Genomic DNA, 19,538 nt, shown 5'->3' on the forward strand with positions numbered 1-19,538 from the left:
CTAGGGCCCGCTTGGAATTAAACCTGGCAAGGGGTGTCAAGAACAATACGAAGGGCTTCTTCGAGTTCATCAGTGGTAAAAGGAAGACCAGGGGAAACGTGGGCTCTCTGAGGAATGAGGTGGGTGCCTTAGTGATGGAGGACGCAGAGAAGGCGGAGTTACTGAATACCTTCTTTGGTTCAGTCTTTACTGCTAAGGCCGGCCCTCAGGAATCCCAGACCCTGGAGGAAAGAGAAAATGCCTGGAGTAAGGAAGACTCTCCCTCAATCGAGGAGGATCGGGTTAGAGATCATTTAAACAAACTTGACATGCACAAATCCATGGGCCCTCATGGGATGCACCCAGGAGTGCTGAGGGAGCTGGCAGATGTTCTTGCAAAGCCACTCTCCATCATCTTTGACAGGTCATGGAGAACAGGAGGTGCCTGAGGACTAGAGGAAAGCCACTGTCATTTCAGTCTTCCAAAAGGGCAAGAAAAAGGACCCGGGAAGCTACAAGCTGGTCAGCCTCACCTCCATCCCTGGAAAGGTGATGGAAGAGCTCCTTCTGGATGTCATTCCTAAGCACATAGAGGAAAAGAAGGTTATTGGGAGTGGTCAACATGGATTCACCAAGGGGAAATCATGCTTGACCAATCTGATAGCCTTCTACGGTGGCATGACTGGCTGGGTGGACGAGGGGGGAGCAGTGGATGTCGTCTGCCTTGACTTCAGCAAGGCTTCTGACACAGTCTCCCGTAACATCCTCATAGGTAAGCTGAGGAAGTGTGTGGGTTAGATGAGTGGACAGTGAGGTGGATCAAGACCTGGCTGAATAGCAGAGCTCAGAGAGTTGGGATCAGCGGCGCAGAGTCTAGTTGGAGGCCTGGAACTCGCGGTGTTCCCCAGGGGTCAGTACTGGGGCCAGTCTTGTTCAACATATTCATCAATGACCTGGATGAGGGAACAGAGTGCACCTCAGCAAGTTTGCTGATGATACAAAGCTGGGGGGGGTGGTGGCTGACACACCAGAAGGCCATGCCGCCATTGAGCGAGACCTGGACAGGCTGGAGAGTTGGGTGGAGAGGAACCTAATGAAGTTCAACAAGGGCAAGTGTAGGGTGCTGCACCTGGGGAGGAATAAACCCATGCACCAGGACAGGTTGGGGGTGACCTGCTGGAGAGCAGCTCTGCAGAGAGGGACCTGGGAGTCCTGGCGGACAACAAGTTGCCAGCAATGTGCCCCTGTGGCCCAGGTGGCCAATGGTCTCCTGGGGTGCATGAAGAAGAGCATGGCCAGCAGGTGGAGGGAGGTCATCCTCCCTCTCTGCTCTGCCCTGGGGAGGCCACATCTGGAGTACTGGGTCCATTTCTGGGCTCCCCAGTTCAAGACAGACAAGGAATTACCGGAGAGAGTCCAGTGCAGGGCTACAGAGATGATCTGGAGATGGCTGGAGCATCTCTGTGCTGAGGAAAGGCCGAGAGCCCTGGGGCTGTTCAGCTGGAGAAGAGCAGGCTGAGAGGGGATCTCATCAATGCTCAGCAAGAGCTAAAGGGTGGGTGTCAGGAGGATGGGGCCAGGCTCTTCCCAGCGGTGCCCAGCGACAGGACAAGGGGCAACGGGCACAAACTTGACCATGGGAAGTTCCACCTAAACATGAGGAGGAACTTCTTTGCTGTGAGGGCGGCAGAGCCCTGGCACAGGCTGCCCAGAGAGGTGGTGGAGTCTCCGTCTCTGCAGACATTCCAAATCCGCCTGGACGCGTTCCTGTGCCACCTGCTCTGGGTGACCCTGCTCTGGCAGGGGGTTAGACTGGGTGATCTCCAGAGGGCCCTTCCAACCCTATGATTCTATGAAACAAATACAAATTTTTTTTTGAGTTTTTAAGTTGCAAATATCCAATTCTGATTATTTCTTTTGTTGAAAGTATTTAATAAAACAGTGTGCTTCGCACACTCTTTGTAATACCAGCTTTCTTTCTAAAGCAGGCTGCATATGTTGTAGCAGCCAATGGACAACTTTGGAGGGGTGTGATTTGCTAGGGAAACACTTGCACCAAATTCTCAAATGCCACAAAAAATATCTTCAAAACAAACCAATAAAAAACCCCATCCGACAAAGAAGTTTACATAAATTCTACACTAAGCTACTATTTGTAGCAACCAGCTTCTAGAGGGCCTTGTGCAATTACCAAATTGTAAATACATGTATAGGTAGAAAAAAACACACCCTAAAAACCCTCCGGCTGTAAGCTTGACTTTCAAAAAGTAACAGCAGTCAAAAAAGTCCCTGACCAGCTTGGTAGTACAGGATTCTGTGTACAGTGACGCTTCAAAGAGGTATAACAGATTTTGTAAAAGGATGCCAAGCCAAAGGTTAGGTAAGTTTTTGTAAGGCTGTTCTAATGAAGTGTTATACAGTAAGTCATGGCTAAGTCCTTTCAGCAGATACTGTTACAGACTACATGAATATCTTCATCCCAAAGAGTCCACGACAGCAGCACTGTGGTCTTGTCACTCTCTTTTGACACCTTCTACTTTTCTTACATGCTGGCAGCTTGTTGTGGGGGGACCCCAGGTGTAGGCTGGCGAGGCAAAGTATACATGGCCCCAAGAAATTGGTCTGCAATGCGACCGGCTTCTCTCAGTCCACTCAGTAAAGCTCCATGAACAGTTGCAGGGTAGTTACGAATTGTATGTTCTCCCGCAAAAAACAGGCGAGGAATAGGCTGGGGGAAACAGAGAAAGAACACTGTTAAGGCTTGTTCGCATTCTTTCGGATTCTGCAGCAAACAGACACTTTAAGAAGGTTAAAAGTCCTCTGATCTCACCAGTCTCCACTAACATGAAGGTATATAAAATAGTCTATATTAAAAATATTTCGACCTGTCCTACAAGTTACCAAGAAAATCTTTATATACACCTTTCATTTCATAGGAGGGTTTCATCTTTGTACCAACTGTAATATGTGGAAATATTCTCCAATTATTTGCCAATATCTTTGCTTTGATACAAAGACAATAAAGCTCTACTTGAAAAACAATACTTTCAGAACCAGATAAGCCGGGGAGATTAACATCCCCAGCTGTATACCAAAAAAGCATTTGAATGTTTCATCTACAACTCTACAGCCAAACTGTTTAAGATGAACCATGGTCTCTGATCCTGGGACATGAACTCCAACGCAGTAAACAAACAAAAACTTCTGCAATTCACTTAAATTAGCAGTTTCTCTTTAAACTGAGATCTAAAACAACTATTGACAGTATCATAAAAAGGAGAGAAACAGACTTTCATTCGTTATACTCTGCAGAGAATCATTTTATCCATAGCTATGTTTATTAATGATTTGTATCACTAGAAAAAGAACCTAAATAAAGCCAAAGCCATACATTCTTCTCTGCCAGTACCTTCTGAATGGCTACTGCTTTCAAAACTTCGTCCTCTCAAAAGTGAGCTGGAGATGAATTATGCCTTCTTGGTGTTCGCTCCCAATTTGGAAGAGACTTTGGACTCCTGTTACTCTCACTCTGACCTTCACTCTCTTTCAAATCATTACAACTCACTTAAATAAGGTGATGGACAATATAAATATAAAATATGAAACACAATGACTATATTCAGACATTACCAAATTGACTTTCTGAACAAAAATGCTGTTTCTAGTATACAAGTGACACCAAACCTGAGAAGGCAGAATTCATGGAGGGAAAACTAATTTCACAGGTTCTAATTATTCCTCAGAAGATGCAAGTTATCTAAACTTGTGCTTAGACAGTTACTTAGGAAAAACATCCTGTTTTGAAGTTTTTTCTAAAAAAAAAAAAAAAAAATTTAGACGTCTCACCTGAGGAGCACCTGGAATGGCTGGCCCTGGAGTAATTGGCTGAGCCATCAAATCATAGTCATTTCCAGAAGATCCAGCTGCTACATAGGAATATGACCCCCGGGCCCATGGGTCAGCACGCCAGCGGGACACCACAGTCTCTTTAGGCTGGGACAAGACAGTAACTTCAGTTGTTGACACACTGCAAGTTCTACAGTTAGTGCAAAATACAAAAGATGCAAACTGCCAAGAATAAAAGACACAAAGTCCTTAGGCTAACGTTAATGGTGGAACTCCAAGTTTATGTTCCATGATAACACATACTCAGGTAAATAACTTGTCTTTGGTGGAAACACCTTAATTCTTTCCAATATATCACCAGAACCTACTGCACACAGCTTCTGCATTGGAACTCAAGACTTTGCAGTCAGCTCTACATGAACGCTATGTACTGCTTGCATTTCTTCTCCTATTATCAACATAACGACAATGCGCACTTCCTACTCCTTTACTTCCTTTCAGCCACAGCTCATTGGAATACTTCTGATTTGACTTCGATACAGCCCTATATAAGGTCTGTAACTCATATGGGAAAACAACTGCATGAAGGGCACCTGCACAAACACCTGTATTTCTCCAAGCCACCTGGTTTCCCAAGATAATGGTCACAATTAAAGATATTCCACTGAAAGATGCAACAGTGAGAGCGTCACCAGGACTCAAACTACTATCACTCTAAGGCATAACAGCAGTCAACAGAAAACAGGACATCTTCATCACCTTGCAGACGTAACATTGAAAAGTGATGAGTGTGGATCTTAAAACAGCCAGGACTCCAAATGCGTACCTGAGTTTCAACAGGAATCAAACCCCATAAAAATGCAAACATCAAGACAGGAACCTCGTCTCCTCTCCTTGGGCACAAAGATATTTCATGGGATTGTTTCTACTCGAACAAACCTTCCCACAAAGGAAGAAAAAGAGGCTCTATCTAGTGAGGGCGTTATCCAGAAACCAGTCCAGCAGGCACTGCACCACACTGTTGCAAGGGGAGTCTCCTGGACCCCAATACCAACAGATCTGAGATGATCTCTCTGAGGCTGGACTGTATTTGATGACTTCTGCCGAGTCTGTGGAAAGGCCACGGAGGACTGGGGCCACGTTCCAAGGTGCAAGACGTCACTGGAGGCTGGAGACCGTATTTCCCAATGTGGTCTCATGACTTCATTGAGAAAATTCTTCACCACAATTTTCATCACTTTTTTATCCCAAAGGTAAGAAACTGAGTGATGAGCCAGCCCTCAAATATTGACTGCTTCTTGAGAAAAAAGTAACCTCACATTTCCCTCCTTGTTGGATGGAGACCACTGTGATGGCGCTGTATGTTATCCCATGTCTGTCTGACAAAGAAAACTCTCAGACATTTCATAGATTTAATTCTTTCCGGTAATCATGTGAAGCATTGCAGTACAGGAATAAAGCCAGATATAAATTTTCCTCCACCGAGGTGGTTTTAAAGGTATGGCTAACCCCGACACTACTGCAGAGCAGAATACGAAACTACTGGTTCCCCAGTACTGAGAGTGCACCAGCCCAAACAGCAACTGTGGCGTTCGTGTGCCCACATGCCCACGACGGTTACGAGTCAACTGTTGTTTTCATCCTGACAAGGAAACGCTGTAATTAAGATTCCCTGTGAGCAGGGAGAAGGACGGTTAGAGGACAGAACATGTACTACAAGGGAGTGGTACAAAACGGAACCCTACTCTGCAGAGGACACGAAGCTTGCAGAAGTTAGCTGCACAGCAAGGCTGAAAACGTTTCCACGTGCTGAAGAACAGCAGGGGGGGAAATGGTTATAGCTATCTTCAGGAAATGAAAACCAAACCAGAAAGAGAAAATAAGGCAGTAAGAAGCAGCAGCACAGGAACGAGGAGGAAGGCTCACAGTCCAATGAAGTGTTGCTTTTGTTTTACTTTTCTACCTCCCTGCTTTTGGCAGATCTAAGGAACTGCACTTGCACAGGAAGCTCCACTTCAAATATAGTTGTTCATCCAACACAACAGGTAAGACTGCAGTTTATCCAGGCTGAGGAACGGCTGCCCAGAGGACAGCCCCAGCAAATCTCTCCACTAAAGTGCTCATGGTACATAAGCACCTGAACCGTGAACACGCTAAAACAGGCTCACTTAGGGATCTCGCTTATCCCAACCAAGAACTGTTTTCTCCTTTGAACAACTGACCAGGTACGGAGTAATTCTGCAATGGGAGACTATCAGTTGATGCACTGAAATATTTTAGACGTTCAAATAAGTTCTCTAAATTTGATGTTTATCTACAGTAGAATCCATGTTCCTCAAGACTCTGCAATTTCCTAGTGTGTGGGTTTTTTCACTTGAAAACCCTACTAGAGAGCAGCTGCAATAGAACACTTTGCTCTAGGTTTGCTCTGTAGTGATGTCTACATGCTACATGATTTCTACAGCACCTGTAGACAGAAGAGTCTCAAAGCTCCTCTCAGAGAGAGTTCTCTTTAGGAAGTGAAATTGTCATCTTAGAGTTCAGAGAAGGAGCTGTGGGTTTAACAGAACAGCAAGCCTAGGGTTTCCTTCTCTTCTATTCTCCAGTCTGAGATGTAAAATTCAACTGACTGAGCATTTCCAAAACCCGAGATCCGCTCCTTAACTAAAAAACCATGCTTACAGCCAGCTGTGAGGATTCGTCCGTCATATGGAGAGCAGTAAAATACTGGGGACGATAAAGCCACGTACAAAAAGAGCTCTACAACTACTCGACAATGGAGACAGCCAAGTGAATCTATTCCTCACGTGAAACACCAAGCAAGTAAACTGTCCAGTTTATGCCTGGCCTCATGCTCAGAGAAGACTGGTATATTAAAGTTACCATGTATTTTTTTTATTACTTTACTATATAGAAATCCTGGTAGAGGAGAGCCATTTATTTACAACCAATGCCATTTGTAAGAACTGCTTCCACACTGCCTGTCAGGAGAACAGACCAAATATTCAAGTCAGTCACACACGCTGTAGGTTGAACAGATATAAGACTTTCCAAATCCATGCCCTAAGTACACAAGCTTCTTTTTTTTTGAGTAATATTTAATTATTTTCTAAACTCCCCCTTCACTGACCTTTAACACTTTTTGTGCCTAAATAATCTAGTCGTTGGCCAGCTGCACAGGGAACTGACCCAGAGGAAAGGCTGCCTTTACTCCCTTCCTCCCCCAGTCTCTTTGCGGACTCCACTGGTAAAGAGCTTTACTGTACTTTGGAGAAGGTGCAGGACATGGCAGAGAGCATCTAAGCAGTGCTGTCGCTAGCCGTGGACAGCCCTGCTGTAGCCCCAGAAACATAAAGGGTAGGAAATAAACTGAAGTATTTGACACTCTGGAAAAGCCAGAGTCTTACCTGGTCAAAAACAAATTAAAAAAACCCAAAACCAACCCAAAAACCCACACAAACCCAAAACAAACAAACAAAAAAATATCCAAAACCAAAAAACCCACCCAACGCTAAAAGCAACCAAAACCCACCAACAACCCCTCCTCCCAAAACCCCGCAAACACCCGGAGGCGGTACAGATACCACACAGCTCCGTGCTGCAGCGAATCGCAGGCCACTCGGAGGCGCAGGGAAGTGCCTCGAAGTTGCTGGCTGTACTGACCTGCGGCACAGCGCTGCTACCAAATATGCCTTTGAGGATGGCAAGGCACCGTCCAACAATGACGTCATCGCTGATATTTTCCATGATCCCTGCTGCTTCTCCTGCTACCAAGGCCAACAAAATTGGTGCTGGGGGAGGGTGGGAGAGAAGACAGAAACACAACTGAATTATTGAAATCGAACATTTTCATCAAACAAGTTGGACTGGAAGAGGCATGGATCTGCAGCTAAGTCTTGAGTTTAAAAACTAAACAAACCCAAGAAAAGTAGTCCTAAACCTTCCACCATCGTGTCAAATTACCAAAAGGAAAATTAATTAATATATGCTATGGTACTATTTAGAATTATCAACAGAACTTATATATTTAAAATTAAATACACACATTAGGAAGCAGATCACGGAGAAGAGAGGAAAGGTTTTCTTTAGTGCAGACATCACTTGTTTGACAGTTTCCCCTGGGACTTAACAGTCATCTGCGCTACATTTAAGGGAACTCAATACCTTCCAAACACTCTAATTTAGGTATGATTAACATCAGCGCAGCAGTTAAGTTACCTACATAAGTACTTCACTCACATAAAGTACCTAGATTTCTTCATTACCAATGCACATTCGCATTAAATAATCTCAATGGAGTAGAAACTTTGAACAGGAGAACAATATCCAGAAAAGCAGCAATTCTGAGAAGAATTCATAAGTCAAATGCCCAGATATGAAATAACTCAGCTGCCCATGTGATGCCGTGGTGAAGAGCATTCATGTGATTATAGGATATACAAATAGATGAGTCACTTGACATCTGACTACCTATGGTAAGACTAAGCACACGTTTTTGGTAGTCACAAATTCAAGGAAAATCTTAGCTAAGTATGAAGAGCTACCAAAATAACCCGATGGCAAGAAACATGCATTTACAAGAAGCGACTCAAACTCGAGCACAGTTACTTAATGAAAACTCTCAGCTGATCTTTCTCTTGCTGGAGATATTTATGAACCCCTAAATTTAGCAAAGGAAATACTGCAGCTAGAAACATACGTCAAGCCTACGGAAATGAGAAATAAAGTCCTTGTTAAAAATTTGGCTTTAGCTTTTGTACAGGTTTCCAAAATGAATGAATTCCTTATATCCTGGTACATACGTACAGAGATCTCCTGGTATACATTCCCATCAAGTTACTGCTCTTTAAAGAAAACCGGCTGAAGTTCACTTGCGACCGGAAGACCCAGTAATATATTACGGTTAAAAACAAAAGTCTTTGAAATTCTGAAGAAATTAGACCAGTAATGCTGTTACTTCTACGAAGATAATTACACTACTCAAGACACAATTAACGACACTTCAATACGCAGGACCTCTGTCACTAGATCCAGTTTATTAGTGAAAAGAGATACAGGATTGTTCCTCTAGTTAGACTCCATTTTCTGAAAGATCAAGCCTAGTCTTTCAAACAACAGCATAAAAGAACAAAAAAACCTGGTTTCATATGATCCATAGGCATTGGGTGGGGTTTTTTTTGTCATTTCAGCTGCAAAGTTCTCCCCAGTTTGCCATAATTGACACAATGAGATCTCTGAACTTTTCAGCAATTATTCAGTCAACATATTTTTCTTGATGGAACAACTACATATTCAAAATACAGCTTCCAGTGAATTTGCTCATGGAAACTTGTATTCAGACAACCCCAACATATTTTTATGGAAATCTTGCCTTTCCAGCCATGAGACCCTGTTTTGTAAGCATTTATCCAGACCTTGAAATGCTGCTGTTCAGTCACCTGGATTAATACAGAACTGTAACAGAAAGCCAGAAGGCTGGAGCAGAACAGTCACTACGCAAACACCAAAGCGCTGCTCAGAAAAGCTTCTTGCATGATGACCATGTGCCACTGCTCCACAGAAACTTCCCTCCTTGAGGCAGTGACGTTCACTGAGCCCTGTGAGCCCTGTGTTTGGTGAGCCACCAAACAGCGAGCAGAGAATGTGGTTTAGCCAGACATCGGCGCGTAACCACACTGTGACAGAGAAAGGGCTTCCTATCTTTTTCATCCCGTCTCTAGGAAAACCAGAAGAGCCAGGCAAGAAAACAGACACTGAAATGTCACTGGACTTCTAGAAAACACTGAATGTTTCTGCCAGGAGTTCCTCTACCGTATGCTGATTCTTGGCATCTTGAAGTGTGTCTGTGTGGCCACAATAACAATGCAACAGCACCAACAGCCCAGGCCAACTGCTCCACGACATGCATAGCATTCCTGAGGCTTCAGGTTTTCTCAGCAGAACTAGACTTAAACCATTGCAGGATTCCTGTCTGAGCTACAACAGGTCACCCAGCAGCAGTTCGAACACACGCAGCCTTTCCATCTCCGTTCACCCACCTCTCTTTAAACACTTCCCAGAGACCAGCTGGTCTCTGCCAACACAAGACCTTTAAAGAACTTCCACAGAGCTAATACAGCATGTGTTGTGATACTTACAGTTTTTGGTTTCTGGATTAATAAATAAGTTTTCCAATCTGTTCAGTTTAAATAGCCTCTGCCCAAAATGCTATGGCTACAGAAATGCCTAATATGACAAAAGGAAGCAACAGCTTCACAAGTTCAGCTGGTCTACTTTAATATTTCACAGTGTAACCACGCTGCCTGCCACCTAACTATCCATGAGAGATGGTAACTGATTTTTTTTTGATTTCAGCTACCTGACTTGTGCTTTAGCATAGAATTTTACTGCATTTCTGTTTTATTTTTATGTGCTCTGCCTATTTTCATGAGAAGGAAGGTTTTGCATCTAGCAGCAAAACCTTTGTATGTGATATGATGGTCTTTCCACCCAAACCAAAACCCCAACACTACTTGGTAAGTATGTAATAGAGACATCGTAAAGCCACGAAAGCAGATACACAAACAACCTTGTTATCCAAGTCTCATTACTTGTATTTCTCCAGTCAGTTATTATCAAACATTTTAAGAATTAAATACTCCAGAAAGGCACCTTCATTGTGCAGCAAATTTATCCAGTTAAAAGAAAAACCTGGCCTGCCCATGAGAGTGGAAGAAAACCCACTGGTACTTTAAAACCATCATCTGCAAGAAAAATAACTCACTTCATATGCTCACCGTACATACACCTTTGCTTCTAGTATGGTAAATGGCAATGAACAAACCCAGTACGTTTACTGAAAGCATCTTCTGACAACCTCTTGTGGCAGACACTAGCTGCAGATGAAACAAAACTACTAATGGCAAAGTCCAGGTGTAGAAACAGGCAGAGCCGTGCCTTTTGCCTACTTAACCCATTTCTAAAGAGGAGTTCAAAAATCACCGGTCAGGCTGAGACCCACTGCCTACAGTCATAGCCGCTTTGCTGCTCAGAACAGGAACCAAGGTCACCCATTCAATAAACTGGAGACACCGCAGCTTGCCTTTCCTCCTGGGCATGCTGCATCGTAACCATCTGGGTGGGCCTGCAGCTCACCAAGCTGGAAGAGGAATGCTTAGCAAGAGGAACGGAACTATCACACAATCTCTAGTCTGCTCCGCTGAAATCCGAGTGTTCAACACTCTGTAAAGGCTGCGCTGCACCGCCCTGAGAAACTGAGGCAGGGTAACCTGCAAGCATTGAGTTCTGCAACTCAAGCACATACGAGAATACACAAGTCAGTATGACCCCTTACATCTGAAGGGGAAAAACAAAATTAAAAAAAATCTTGGTTGGTTCCTAGACACTTAAGTTTGCAAAGTCACCTGTACCAGAAAGGACTTGAGGTCACAAATGAAAGGGGCTCATCTACAGTTATCCCATCATCCCAGATCGGAGACACAGCCCCATCAAAGAAGTCTGGCTTCAAACTGGCAGTTCAGCTTGAAAAACATCCAGGAAGCTGAGGTTTTCAAAACCAGGACTATATTGGATGCCAGTCCCATCTGCATGAGAATCTTAGCAAAGGAGGGGAAGAGCTCAGTGTTCCACGCGGCCAGAGAGAAACTCAATGTCAAAGAGACTTATGAACTAAGAAATGGCTTTTAATTCACAGATGCTGCAGAGACAAATCACCCTGTTCTTGGAGAACTAAATACCTCCTCCTGACAAAGTGGATACTTAATTAAGACAACACTGCTCTCCAGCAAACAGAATACACATTATTTACTGTATTTCTGAAATACTTAATAAACATGTTAGGTTACGCTTTTGGGTTTTTTTCTTGATACAGCACAATAAAAATCAAAGAAGTTAAGTCTTTCAGAATACCAGTGGCAATTACATAGATGCTTAATAGAAGCAACCAAGATAACACTAAGTCACAGGACAACTTCACCAAGGTGCAAGACAATGAAGTGGCCTATAAAAACGCAAGTGTTACAGTAGATAGGTAGGAATGCAATTTAACAGACGTAGCCTGGCATTCAGCATTAGTAAACCCATACTTGTCCGTGTTCTGCCCTAATTTACTTCAGAACTGTCTGCAAGTCAGTGGTGTTCTCTGCTTCCATTTGTCTTCCTACAAATACTATCTTCTTATCATATCCACATGTGAACACCAACAGCACCGTAAAAAGTGCTCTTTTCTAGATCTGAAACTACACAAATAAGACACTGGCAAAAGTAGACATGCACCACAGCTACCTTTGTACAGGTTCCAAAACAAGAAAAGTTCTCCTCTGCTTGCAGTAGTGCTGCCAACGTGACCAAACAAATTGACACTCGGATCCCAGAAGACACGGTCAAAACACAACACAACCTAGAAACAAAAAGAATCAAAGAGTTAGGAAGAGCGCACAGAAAGAAAATAAAATAAAGACAATTACACTCATTGATGTTTATTACTGGAAAGGTCAAGAAAGGAAAATCTGGTGAATATATACTGCATATACGTAAAACATAAAACGTACACCTGCACTGCCTTCCATAGCTTAGGATGCTCTCACAGTTTACAAATTTGCTGGTTAACAAGCTATAGCAGACATCCTGAGTCAAGCTACTTCTGCAATTTAACTATTTAAAAATTGTGCGGGAAATGGAGAAGAGATTCTTACAGTTCTTCAGATAATTTTCAGCATCAAAATGTATCAAAACGGCAGTGGAAAAAACATTCTTTCTCTCGTCCACCATACATATTCCATGCACGTTTCAGATTCTACCTTTTGCAACCCCCAGTCTGCTCCAGTTCCCTCCATGACCAAGTCACCTTGTTAAGGTTGCCAAATCCCATACGCTGCACTGCAGAAGTTTTCCACTCAGGAAGAGGTGGCACAAACTGTACTGCTGGAGGCTGCTGTTTCAGTACTCCCAAGGGAAGAGTACACAGCACAGCATCACATTTGTAAATGAAAGTCTGGCTAGTAGATCGGGTATTTACGGCTATCACTTCACAGCCTGGAAAGGGGAGAGAAAAAATGAAATGAACTACCATAAAAACATACCCGCTTCAGAAAACATTTAGTTTACGGAGACAGCTTTACATTAACAATTACTTAACTGGTAGGCCAGTGAATGCTCCTTGCCACATAGCTCAATTCCAGAAAGCACAATTTACACAGCATCTGAACGTGGCCATACTGGGGCAAACCTAAAGGTTCATCTAGGCCATAAATGGTATTTCAATACAGGCATAAATAAATAGCAAGTAGAGAGAGAGTCTCTCACCGAGTTGCTCTCCCAGTTGACAGCCTCCCAAATCCCAAAAGAACAACTAGAAGATATATTCCTGCCATTTGAGTCCATTCATTTATACTTCTAATACCAGATCATGTGGCACCAAGTCTTAAGCATTCCAAGACCTCTTATTTCAAACACTTCAATCAATGAAGTAAAGAAATGGGAGAATGAATGTGAACTTGTGAGCCAGTAAATACAACTGAAAAGGATGGCATCAAATCAGCCACAGAAATAAGCAAAAAAATTTCAAGATTTATTAATATCTAACAGCTTCTTGCACAATTAATCGCAATGAGAGAAGTGGCTTTTTATCTAACCCAAAACATATAATGGGATGGTTAGTACAAGATCAGTCTTCACATCTGCCTCCAGGAGCACTGAAATATAATTTCTGTGATCAAAATCCCTCAGAGCAGTGTTCCAGAGGAGGTGGTTTCATTTACCTGATGCTGTATAGCGAACCTGTCGAACTGCTGTGTTTAATTTAATATCCAAGCCTTCTGCCAAGGCTACAGGCACACAGGAATATCCATTCCTCACAGTCAAGTGACTGCCTGTGAATTCAAAGTCATCATCCTAAAATGAAGACGCATAAAAAGCATGCATTTATAATGAAATCACAAAATTCAGTAGAAAATAATCTGCAACTCTACACAATGGTAACATTTTTTCAAAAACTTTTTCGAAGAGTCAGTTGAATAAATTCAAAATCCTTTCTGTTTACTAGTCAAGTAATAAGCATAGGAACTTTCCGTGTACAGTTTCATTAGAGATTGTTTTGGCACTAACAAAAAGCTGTCTGGAACTTCATCAGCAAGTAAGAATCACGTCAGAGCTCAGTATCTGCATAAAAGCAGACAGGACTTAAGTGTTTAGAAACTGTTAACACAGAGAAGCTTCCATGAGAATGACATAAATATAGCTTAAGTTTTCGGTGTACTGCTGAATGAATACATTGATTGGCTACCTGGTCCCAGTGCTTCAGAGAAAGCGTAGACAGGGGCGTCGCATTAGCAAATTCTAGGTTTGCAAAATGCCAATCGAGTATTTGCCTGTCTCTTGATGACAGATAAACATCACTAGAAAAAAAAAAAACACAAACATAATACAGAGACATTTAGTTTGCTAGAGCAGGATGTTGCAAATGCATTGCTTTTGAAAATTTATTCACCATCTTTTTTGTTTGAGTCTCTCCTTAGTGGAGAAATAAAAAAATGAATAAAAGAACACAAGCAAATCCTGTTTCAAACATTTGGACCTCCTTCTGAAAGCTGACTGTCAAAAACTAGCAAATTCACATTTTCAAAGTAGGGTTCGTGTAAAATACTCTAAGTGAAGCTAGAAACTTTAGAAATAAAATATTACGTAAATAGTGGCTTAAGTAGAATGTATTAAGACGACAAATAAAAACCTAGTATGATCACACAGAGCACAAAATAATAATACTCTGCCCAAATAAGCAAGATTGGTATGCTCTCGTTATTGACAGGAATTTCAAATCTCAAAGGCTTCCCGGGATCAGGCACTGGCTTACAGCAGGGATTTTGACTGAAATCCACCCTAGCTAAGAACCACCTTTTTTGTCCCAGTCACCTCTAAAAACGAGGGGAGTTTTAAAGATGAGTTCTAAAGCTGAGGGAGCTCAAACTTCATGTTTGTACCTTCCCAACCCCTTGAGTCACCATAATTAAAAGAAAGCACACCATAGCATTTTTGAAACTCAGTGAAAAGCAGTAAAAACCCTGCTATCCCGAGTAGTTATTTTTATAGTTTGTATTTTTACCTTGGTGGATTGGCTTCAAGTTCTTGTAACTTCTCTTCCAGCTTTCCTTGTGTTTCCGCCAATTCATCATACTCCTAGTAAGATTAAAAGCTAACATTAAAATCAGTTTATGTGTAAAAGGACTACAAGACATCATGTAGCATCAGACTAGATCTAATCTCCGGATAAATCAGTGGAAGATTCATTGCTTTAGTAGAATCTAAATCAAGTTCATTTTTTTTTTTTTTTAACATACAATCCAGCATATTTTGCCCTTCTGCTGTTCAGATATACAGAAGTCTATGCCATACTACAGAAAAGATTACTATGCTAATATTTCAGGAATTTAAACACTCAGATTTGAAGGACATGCAGGTCCATTACAGTCCTGGTATTTCCAGCGTTCCTATAGTACTAAGAGCTTTTCATATTGCACAAAATCTAATTTCTATTCTTGTTTCTCTCTTAAAAGATTCTAGCTAACGTCGAACACAGAAATTTCCCAAGTAGAAGCAGTCATGCAAAAGGCAAAGACATGATCTAATTCAAGACTCTTTCAGAGTTTTGTTTGGTTTTCATTTTTTTTTTCCTCTTATTTTAGAAAACGTTAGTAGAATTAGGACTAGGCAACAATCCTTTTCTTTCAAGGCAGAATAATTTGGAGTGTCCAATAATATCGACAAGAGCACAAAGCGGCTCATTGGTGACAAAACAGAAGAGCTACTACTTATGTGTACACAAACACACCGAGCTTCCAAATAAAGGTACATATCTCCTGCTGAACATGCAGCTGAAAACGATCCTTGGTTTTATCCGACCTGGGTTAGCAAGGTGTCTTTCACTATCACAGGAAGAACTGTTTTTAAGGTTTCCTTTTTATGTCCCATTTCTACACCAAGATACACAGAGAGGGTGTGGGGGGGCGGGGGACTAACTCTGCTTGTCAAGACAGAACTCTGTAATTGATAATCTTTGGATAGAAAGGAGTCTTTTATTCAGGAAACCACCTTTTTTATCTTAGGGAAAGAGCATCTCTCTCCAAATTCAGATTTTATTTACAGACTGTTGTGAGACCTAGCAGCACTAAAGACTAAGCCTGACCTAAAATTTAGCCTTCAAAACACTAAATGCCATCTCACATGAGCAAGCACAGGCTGTTACCTAACGTTGAGCCTTCAACACGTTACTACTCTCCACCATGAGCCATGAAAGACGGGGACCTAAAGGTACTTAATACAGACCTGTTATCACATTACAGCCAAGAATTACCATCAGTCACATTCTCTTGAGAGTGTTAGACTGGAGAGAGATGTGGAAACATTTATATTGGCTAATCTTCCCTGGCTGCTGCAGTCCTCAGAAACCACTGACTTAAGTGCTTTATGTACATCACCCTTTACCTTGCAAAGTGCAGTCAGATCTCTGTGTTTGCTTTTCACAAGGAACTCTGCTGTAATATCCCGAGGTGGCTTCACTTCTGATGCTTCCTTGTACTGTTGATGAAGTTCTTTAATCTTCTCTTTTAAATTCACCATCTTTTTCAGGTGGAGTAGGAATAGGGAGAAAGAAAGGAAAAAGAAAAAAAAAAAAAAGATGAGGGAAGCTAGATTTCATGCAAGTTACTGTGTGAAATGGATATTAATCTGAAACTATGCCACTATACCAAAAAGATTCCCTGGTTTTGGCAGGCGTTACTTATATGTAATTCTACCTCCAAGAAAGCACAATAAATACCACCAACCCCAAAACAACATGGCTTAAACCTATCATCGATTTCTTACAAAATATGTTGCAACTGACTTCGGATAGGAGAGCTGTCCTAGTAATTTTTAATTTGAGAAACTTCCATGGAGAAGTACCACAATCAAAAACATTTAAGTAGGCCTAAAACACCGTTTCTACACCACAAATGAGATTTGTGATGAAGAAAGTACACATTTTAAAATAACCCCTCAAAAGCCTCAGTCATTATCAACATCTCTAATGGAAGCTATGACACAATGCTATTTATTACATACAGTGTTCTGCCTAATCACTTATGTGCTCCTCCTCAAAAACGGAGACTTCTTTGTCATAACAGTGCTTCTAGGCAGATCTTAAATGAACAGATACGTTTAAAAACAGCATTAATGGCAACTTTTGGATATTCTTCCACGGAAATTTTTGTACATTTTGCCACTTCCTGATGAAGACAGTGCTATCCTCTGGTTCTAAATGTCATGATCTGACCTTGTTAAGAAGATCTTTCAATTCCTCCTGTGTTTTCACAATTTTTTTCCAGTGTTCAATCTGCTCATCCTTCACATGCTTCTCCTGCAATCTGGAAACGGTGAGAAGTGAGACTCAGTTCATCACAAAATCCTCGCATTATTGAGAAATTCATTATCACAATCTAATTAGTGTAATGCAATAAAAGCACATCATGGGGTATTTTAGTAAATACTCTTATGACAATTAGAAAAGCAATACAAGTTTCTGTAAATAAGGGATACTTGACTAGCTTAACAGGAGTCTGAAGTTACCTACCATTACTAAAAGGCGTATTAGCTTTCAAGTAGCCTGGGTGGGCTGTATCTACATCAATTCATACTAAGTCAATTATCTACTACCAGTTACTGTAGCAGTGATTTTCAGGAAGCTTACAATAGAAGATGTTTGCTCCTTTAACCATCTGTGGTATATTTTGCTTCAATAAACAAGAAACACATACACAAATGAGAACACAGCAGAGACCAAACAGCTGTATCGGGTGGGTAGTGCTCACCCTAGCAGCATCACAATTGTTAAAGCATCTTTAGGAAAATCCTTCACAAAATAAGGAAGTCTACCATAAAGAAAGAAGTCACTTACTGTATGACAACCTCCAGAGCCTGACCAAGAGAGACAGGCTTGTTATTGAGAACATTAAAATCCAGCTGATGACTGAGATAGGAGGTGGCTTCCAGCAGACGATTAAATTCCTGCTCCACCATTTCGTCTTTCTCTTTTGGAACCTAGGAGTCAAAAGAACAAACTTTCTTCTTAATAACCCATTCATAAACAAAAAAGAAAAAACATAGGTCACCAAAGCTCAAAGCCTCAGAGACAAGACACTTGAGAAGTACAGAGAAAATTTTAAAAGAAACCAGAGCAATGGCGCAGATTACTCTCTAGTGCAGTCCAAATTCACATCACCTTATAACAAACTCAAAATGCTACCATTCCCCAGATCAGAGGAATGAGAAAGGCAGGTGTAAGGGACGGACTGTAAATTCCCTGCCGAGGGGCAGGAGCCCCTCCAAGCCTTCAGTGGAATGCCTCAAACACTCACAAGGAAATAAATAATGCAGGCCTGGCCTTCAAAGAACTGATAAGGCTCACACTTCTGGCACCTGAAAGCGTGGGAGAACTGTCTTGTGAAGACAGGGTAGTTCTGCCACTCGTGTGGTGAGCTCGCTAGTTCCCAGTTCTCGAGGCCATTGTGTTCAATGAGTGACCTTTGCTTCATTATCCGCGAAATGCATATGAAAGCGCACACCCTGCATATGCTAATGAAGATTATAGAGACCATGCTAAACATGGATGATGATGGCACTCGTCTCTCCACCCAAATCATGCCACATGTCACCTGGGAGAAGGGAGAAACCTGAGACAAGGCTGTCCCTGGCAAGGGGGGCGGACCGTGCTAATTCAGCAAACATAAAAGGGGAAAATAAGTGCCCCTAGGGGGGAACAAAGAAGAAACAATAGAAGAAGATAGTGCCTGGGAAGATTCTTCCCAAGAAAGAAGATGATTATGCCTGGGGAGATTCCCTGGAAAAGATGCTGGAACCAGGACAGGTGATCTCTCTATCTCTGTCTTTTTCCTCTTACCTTTTCCTGTCTCTGTCCCTCGATTTCTCTTTTCTCTTAGAGTTGCTAAGTAACAGTTAGAGCAATTAAGTAATGGTTAGAGTTGGTAAGTAACCACCTTAAGTACCGCTTGCCATAATTTGTTGTATACCTGTTGTTCAGTAACACGATGCACACCTCCCCATTTGCCATCATTTGTTATATACCTAACCAATTATCGTGGACTTGTTAAGACCTATTAGTTTCCCAAAATGGTTAGTATAAATGTTTCTATACAGACCTTGAGATTTATCTTGCCTTAGTCCACCCCGTTGAGGATTTATGAATCTGAGACACTTATCCCTCCTCTTTCCTGAGAGTGGGACGTGACAACAGGGTGCAGATAATGCAGATAATTCTTACAGCAATGCTCAAAAAAAAAAAAAAAAAAAGATATCACATGCCCTTGAGTGATACTTCAAGACTGCAACAAAAACGTAGCTAGCCCTCGTAAAAAGAAATTCAATAGCCTTAGCTCTCTCAAATGGTCAGACACCAAGGCCTGTACAACACAAAGTCACTTTTTCAGGATGTCTGGCCAAAGAGCTCCAAGAAAAGCTGGCAGATCATGATGACAACCAATCTCTCTTGCATGACGAAAGCAAACCAATTTATGGGCACATGAAGATTTCCTTATTGGAAGGTGTATTGATCCAAGGACCAGAAGCTTGTCAATGGGACAAAAGAACGCTCTGATGGTAGGATGGCTTAATGCAATCACAAAGCTTTAGAAGGCCTGGCATCGCCCAGCAAAGTAGACAGTCAG

At 42.0% G+C, this 19,538-nt stretch overlaps 1 protein-coding gene across 5 annotated transcripts in view; it reads right to left on the reverse strand.

The window, feature by feature from the left end:
- Window positions 1-1,856: 1,856 nt before the first annotated feature.
- The window catches only part of KDM1A (lysine demethylase 1A), a 45,192-nt gene continuing 27,510 nt past the window's right edge, over window positions 1,857-19,538 (reverse strand). For all 5 annotated transcript variants that reach the window (XM_074563328.1, XM_074563329.1, XM_074563326.1 and 2 more), the window contains 11 exons: window positions 17,753-17,895; window positions 17,132-17,222; window positions 16,303-16,437; window positions 14,924-14,997; window positions 14,108-14,219; window positions 13,584-13,716; window positions 12,671-12,858; window positions 12,109-12,223; window positions 7,489-7,616; window positions 3,826-3,972; window positions 1,857-2,707 (listed from right to left, as the gene is read on the reverse strand). In XM_074563328.1, coding sequence (XP_074419429.1) covers window positions 2,522-2,707; window positions 3,826-3,972; window positions 7,489-7,616; window positions 12,109-12,223; window positions 12,671-12,858; window positions 13,584-13,716; window positions 14,108-14,219; window positions 14,924-14,997; window positions 16,303-16,437; window positions 17,132-17,222; window positions 17,753-17,895 — 1,452 coding nt within the window. In that variant the 3' untranslated portion in view covers window positions 1,857-2,521. The remainder of the gene's footprint in view (window positions 2,708-3,825; window positions 3,973-7,488; window positions 7,617-12,108; window positions 12,224-12,670; window positions 12,859-13,583; window positions 13,717-14,107; window positions 14,220-14,923; window positions 14,998-16,302; window positions 16,438-17,131; window positions 17,223-17,752; window positions 17,896-19,538) is intronic.

Source organism: Larus michahellis, chromosome 19 (genome assembly GCF_964199755.1).
Source record: "Larus michahellis chromosome 19, bLarMic1.1, whole genome shotgun sequence".
Classification (NCBI taxonomy): domain Eukaryota; kingdom Metazoa; phylum Chordata; class Aves; order Charadriiformes; family Laridae; genus Larus; species Larus michahellis.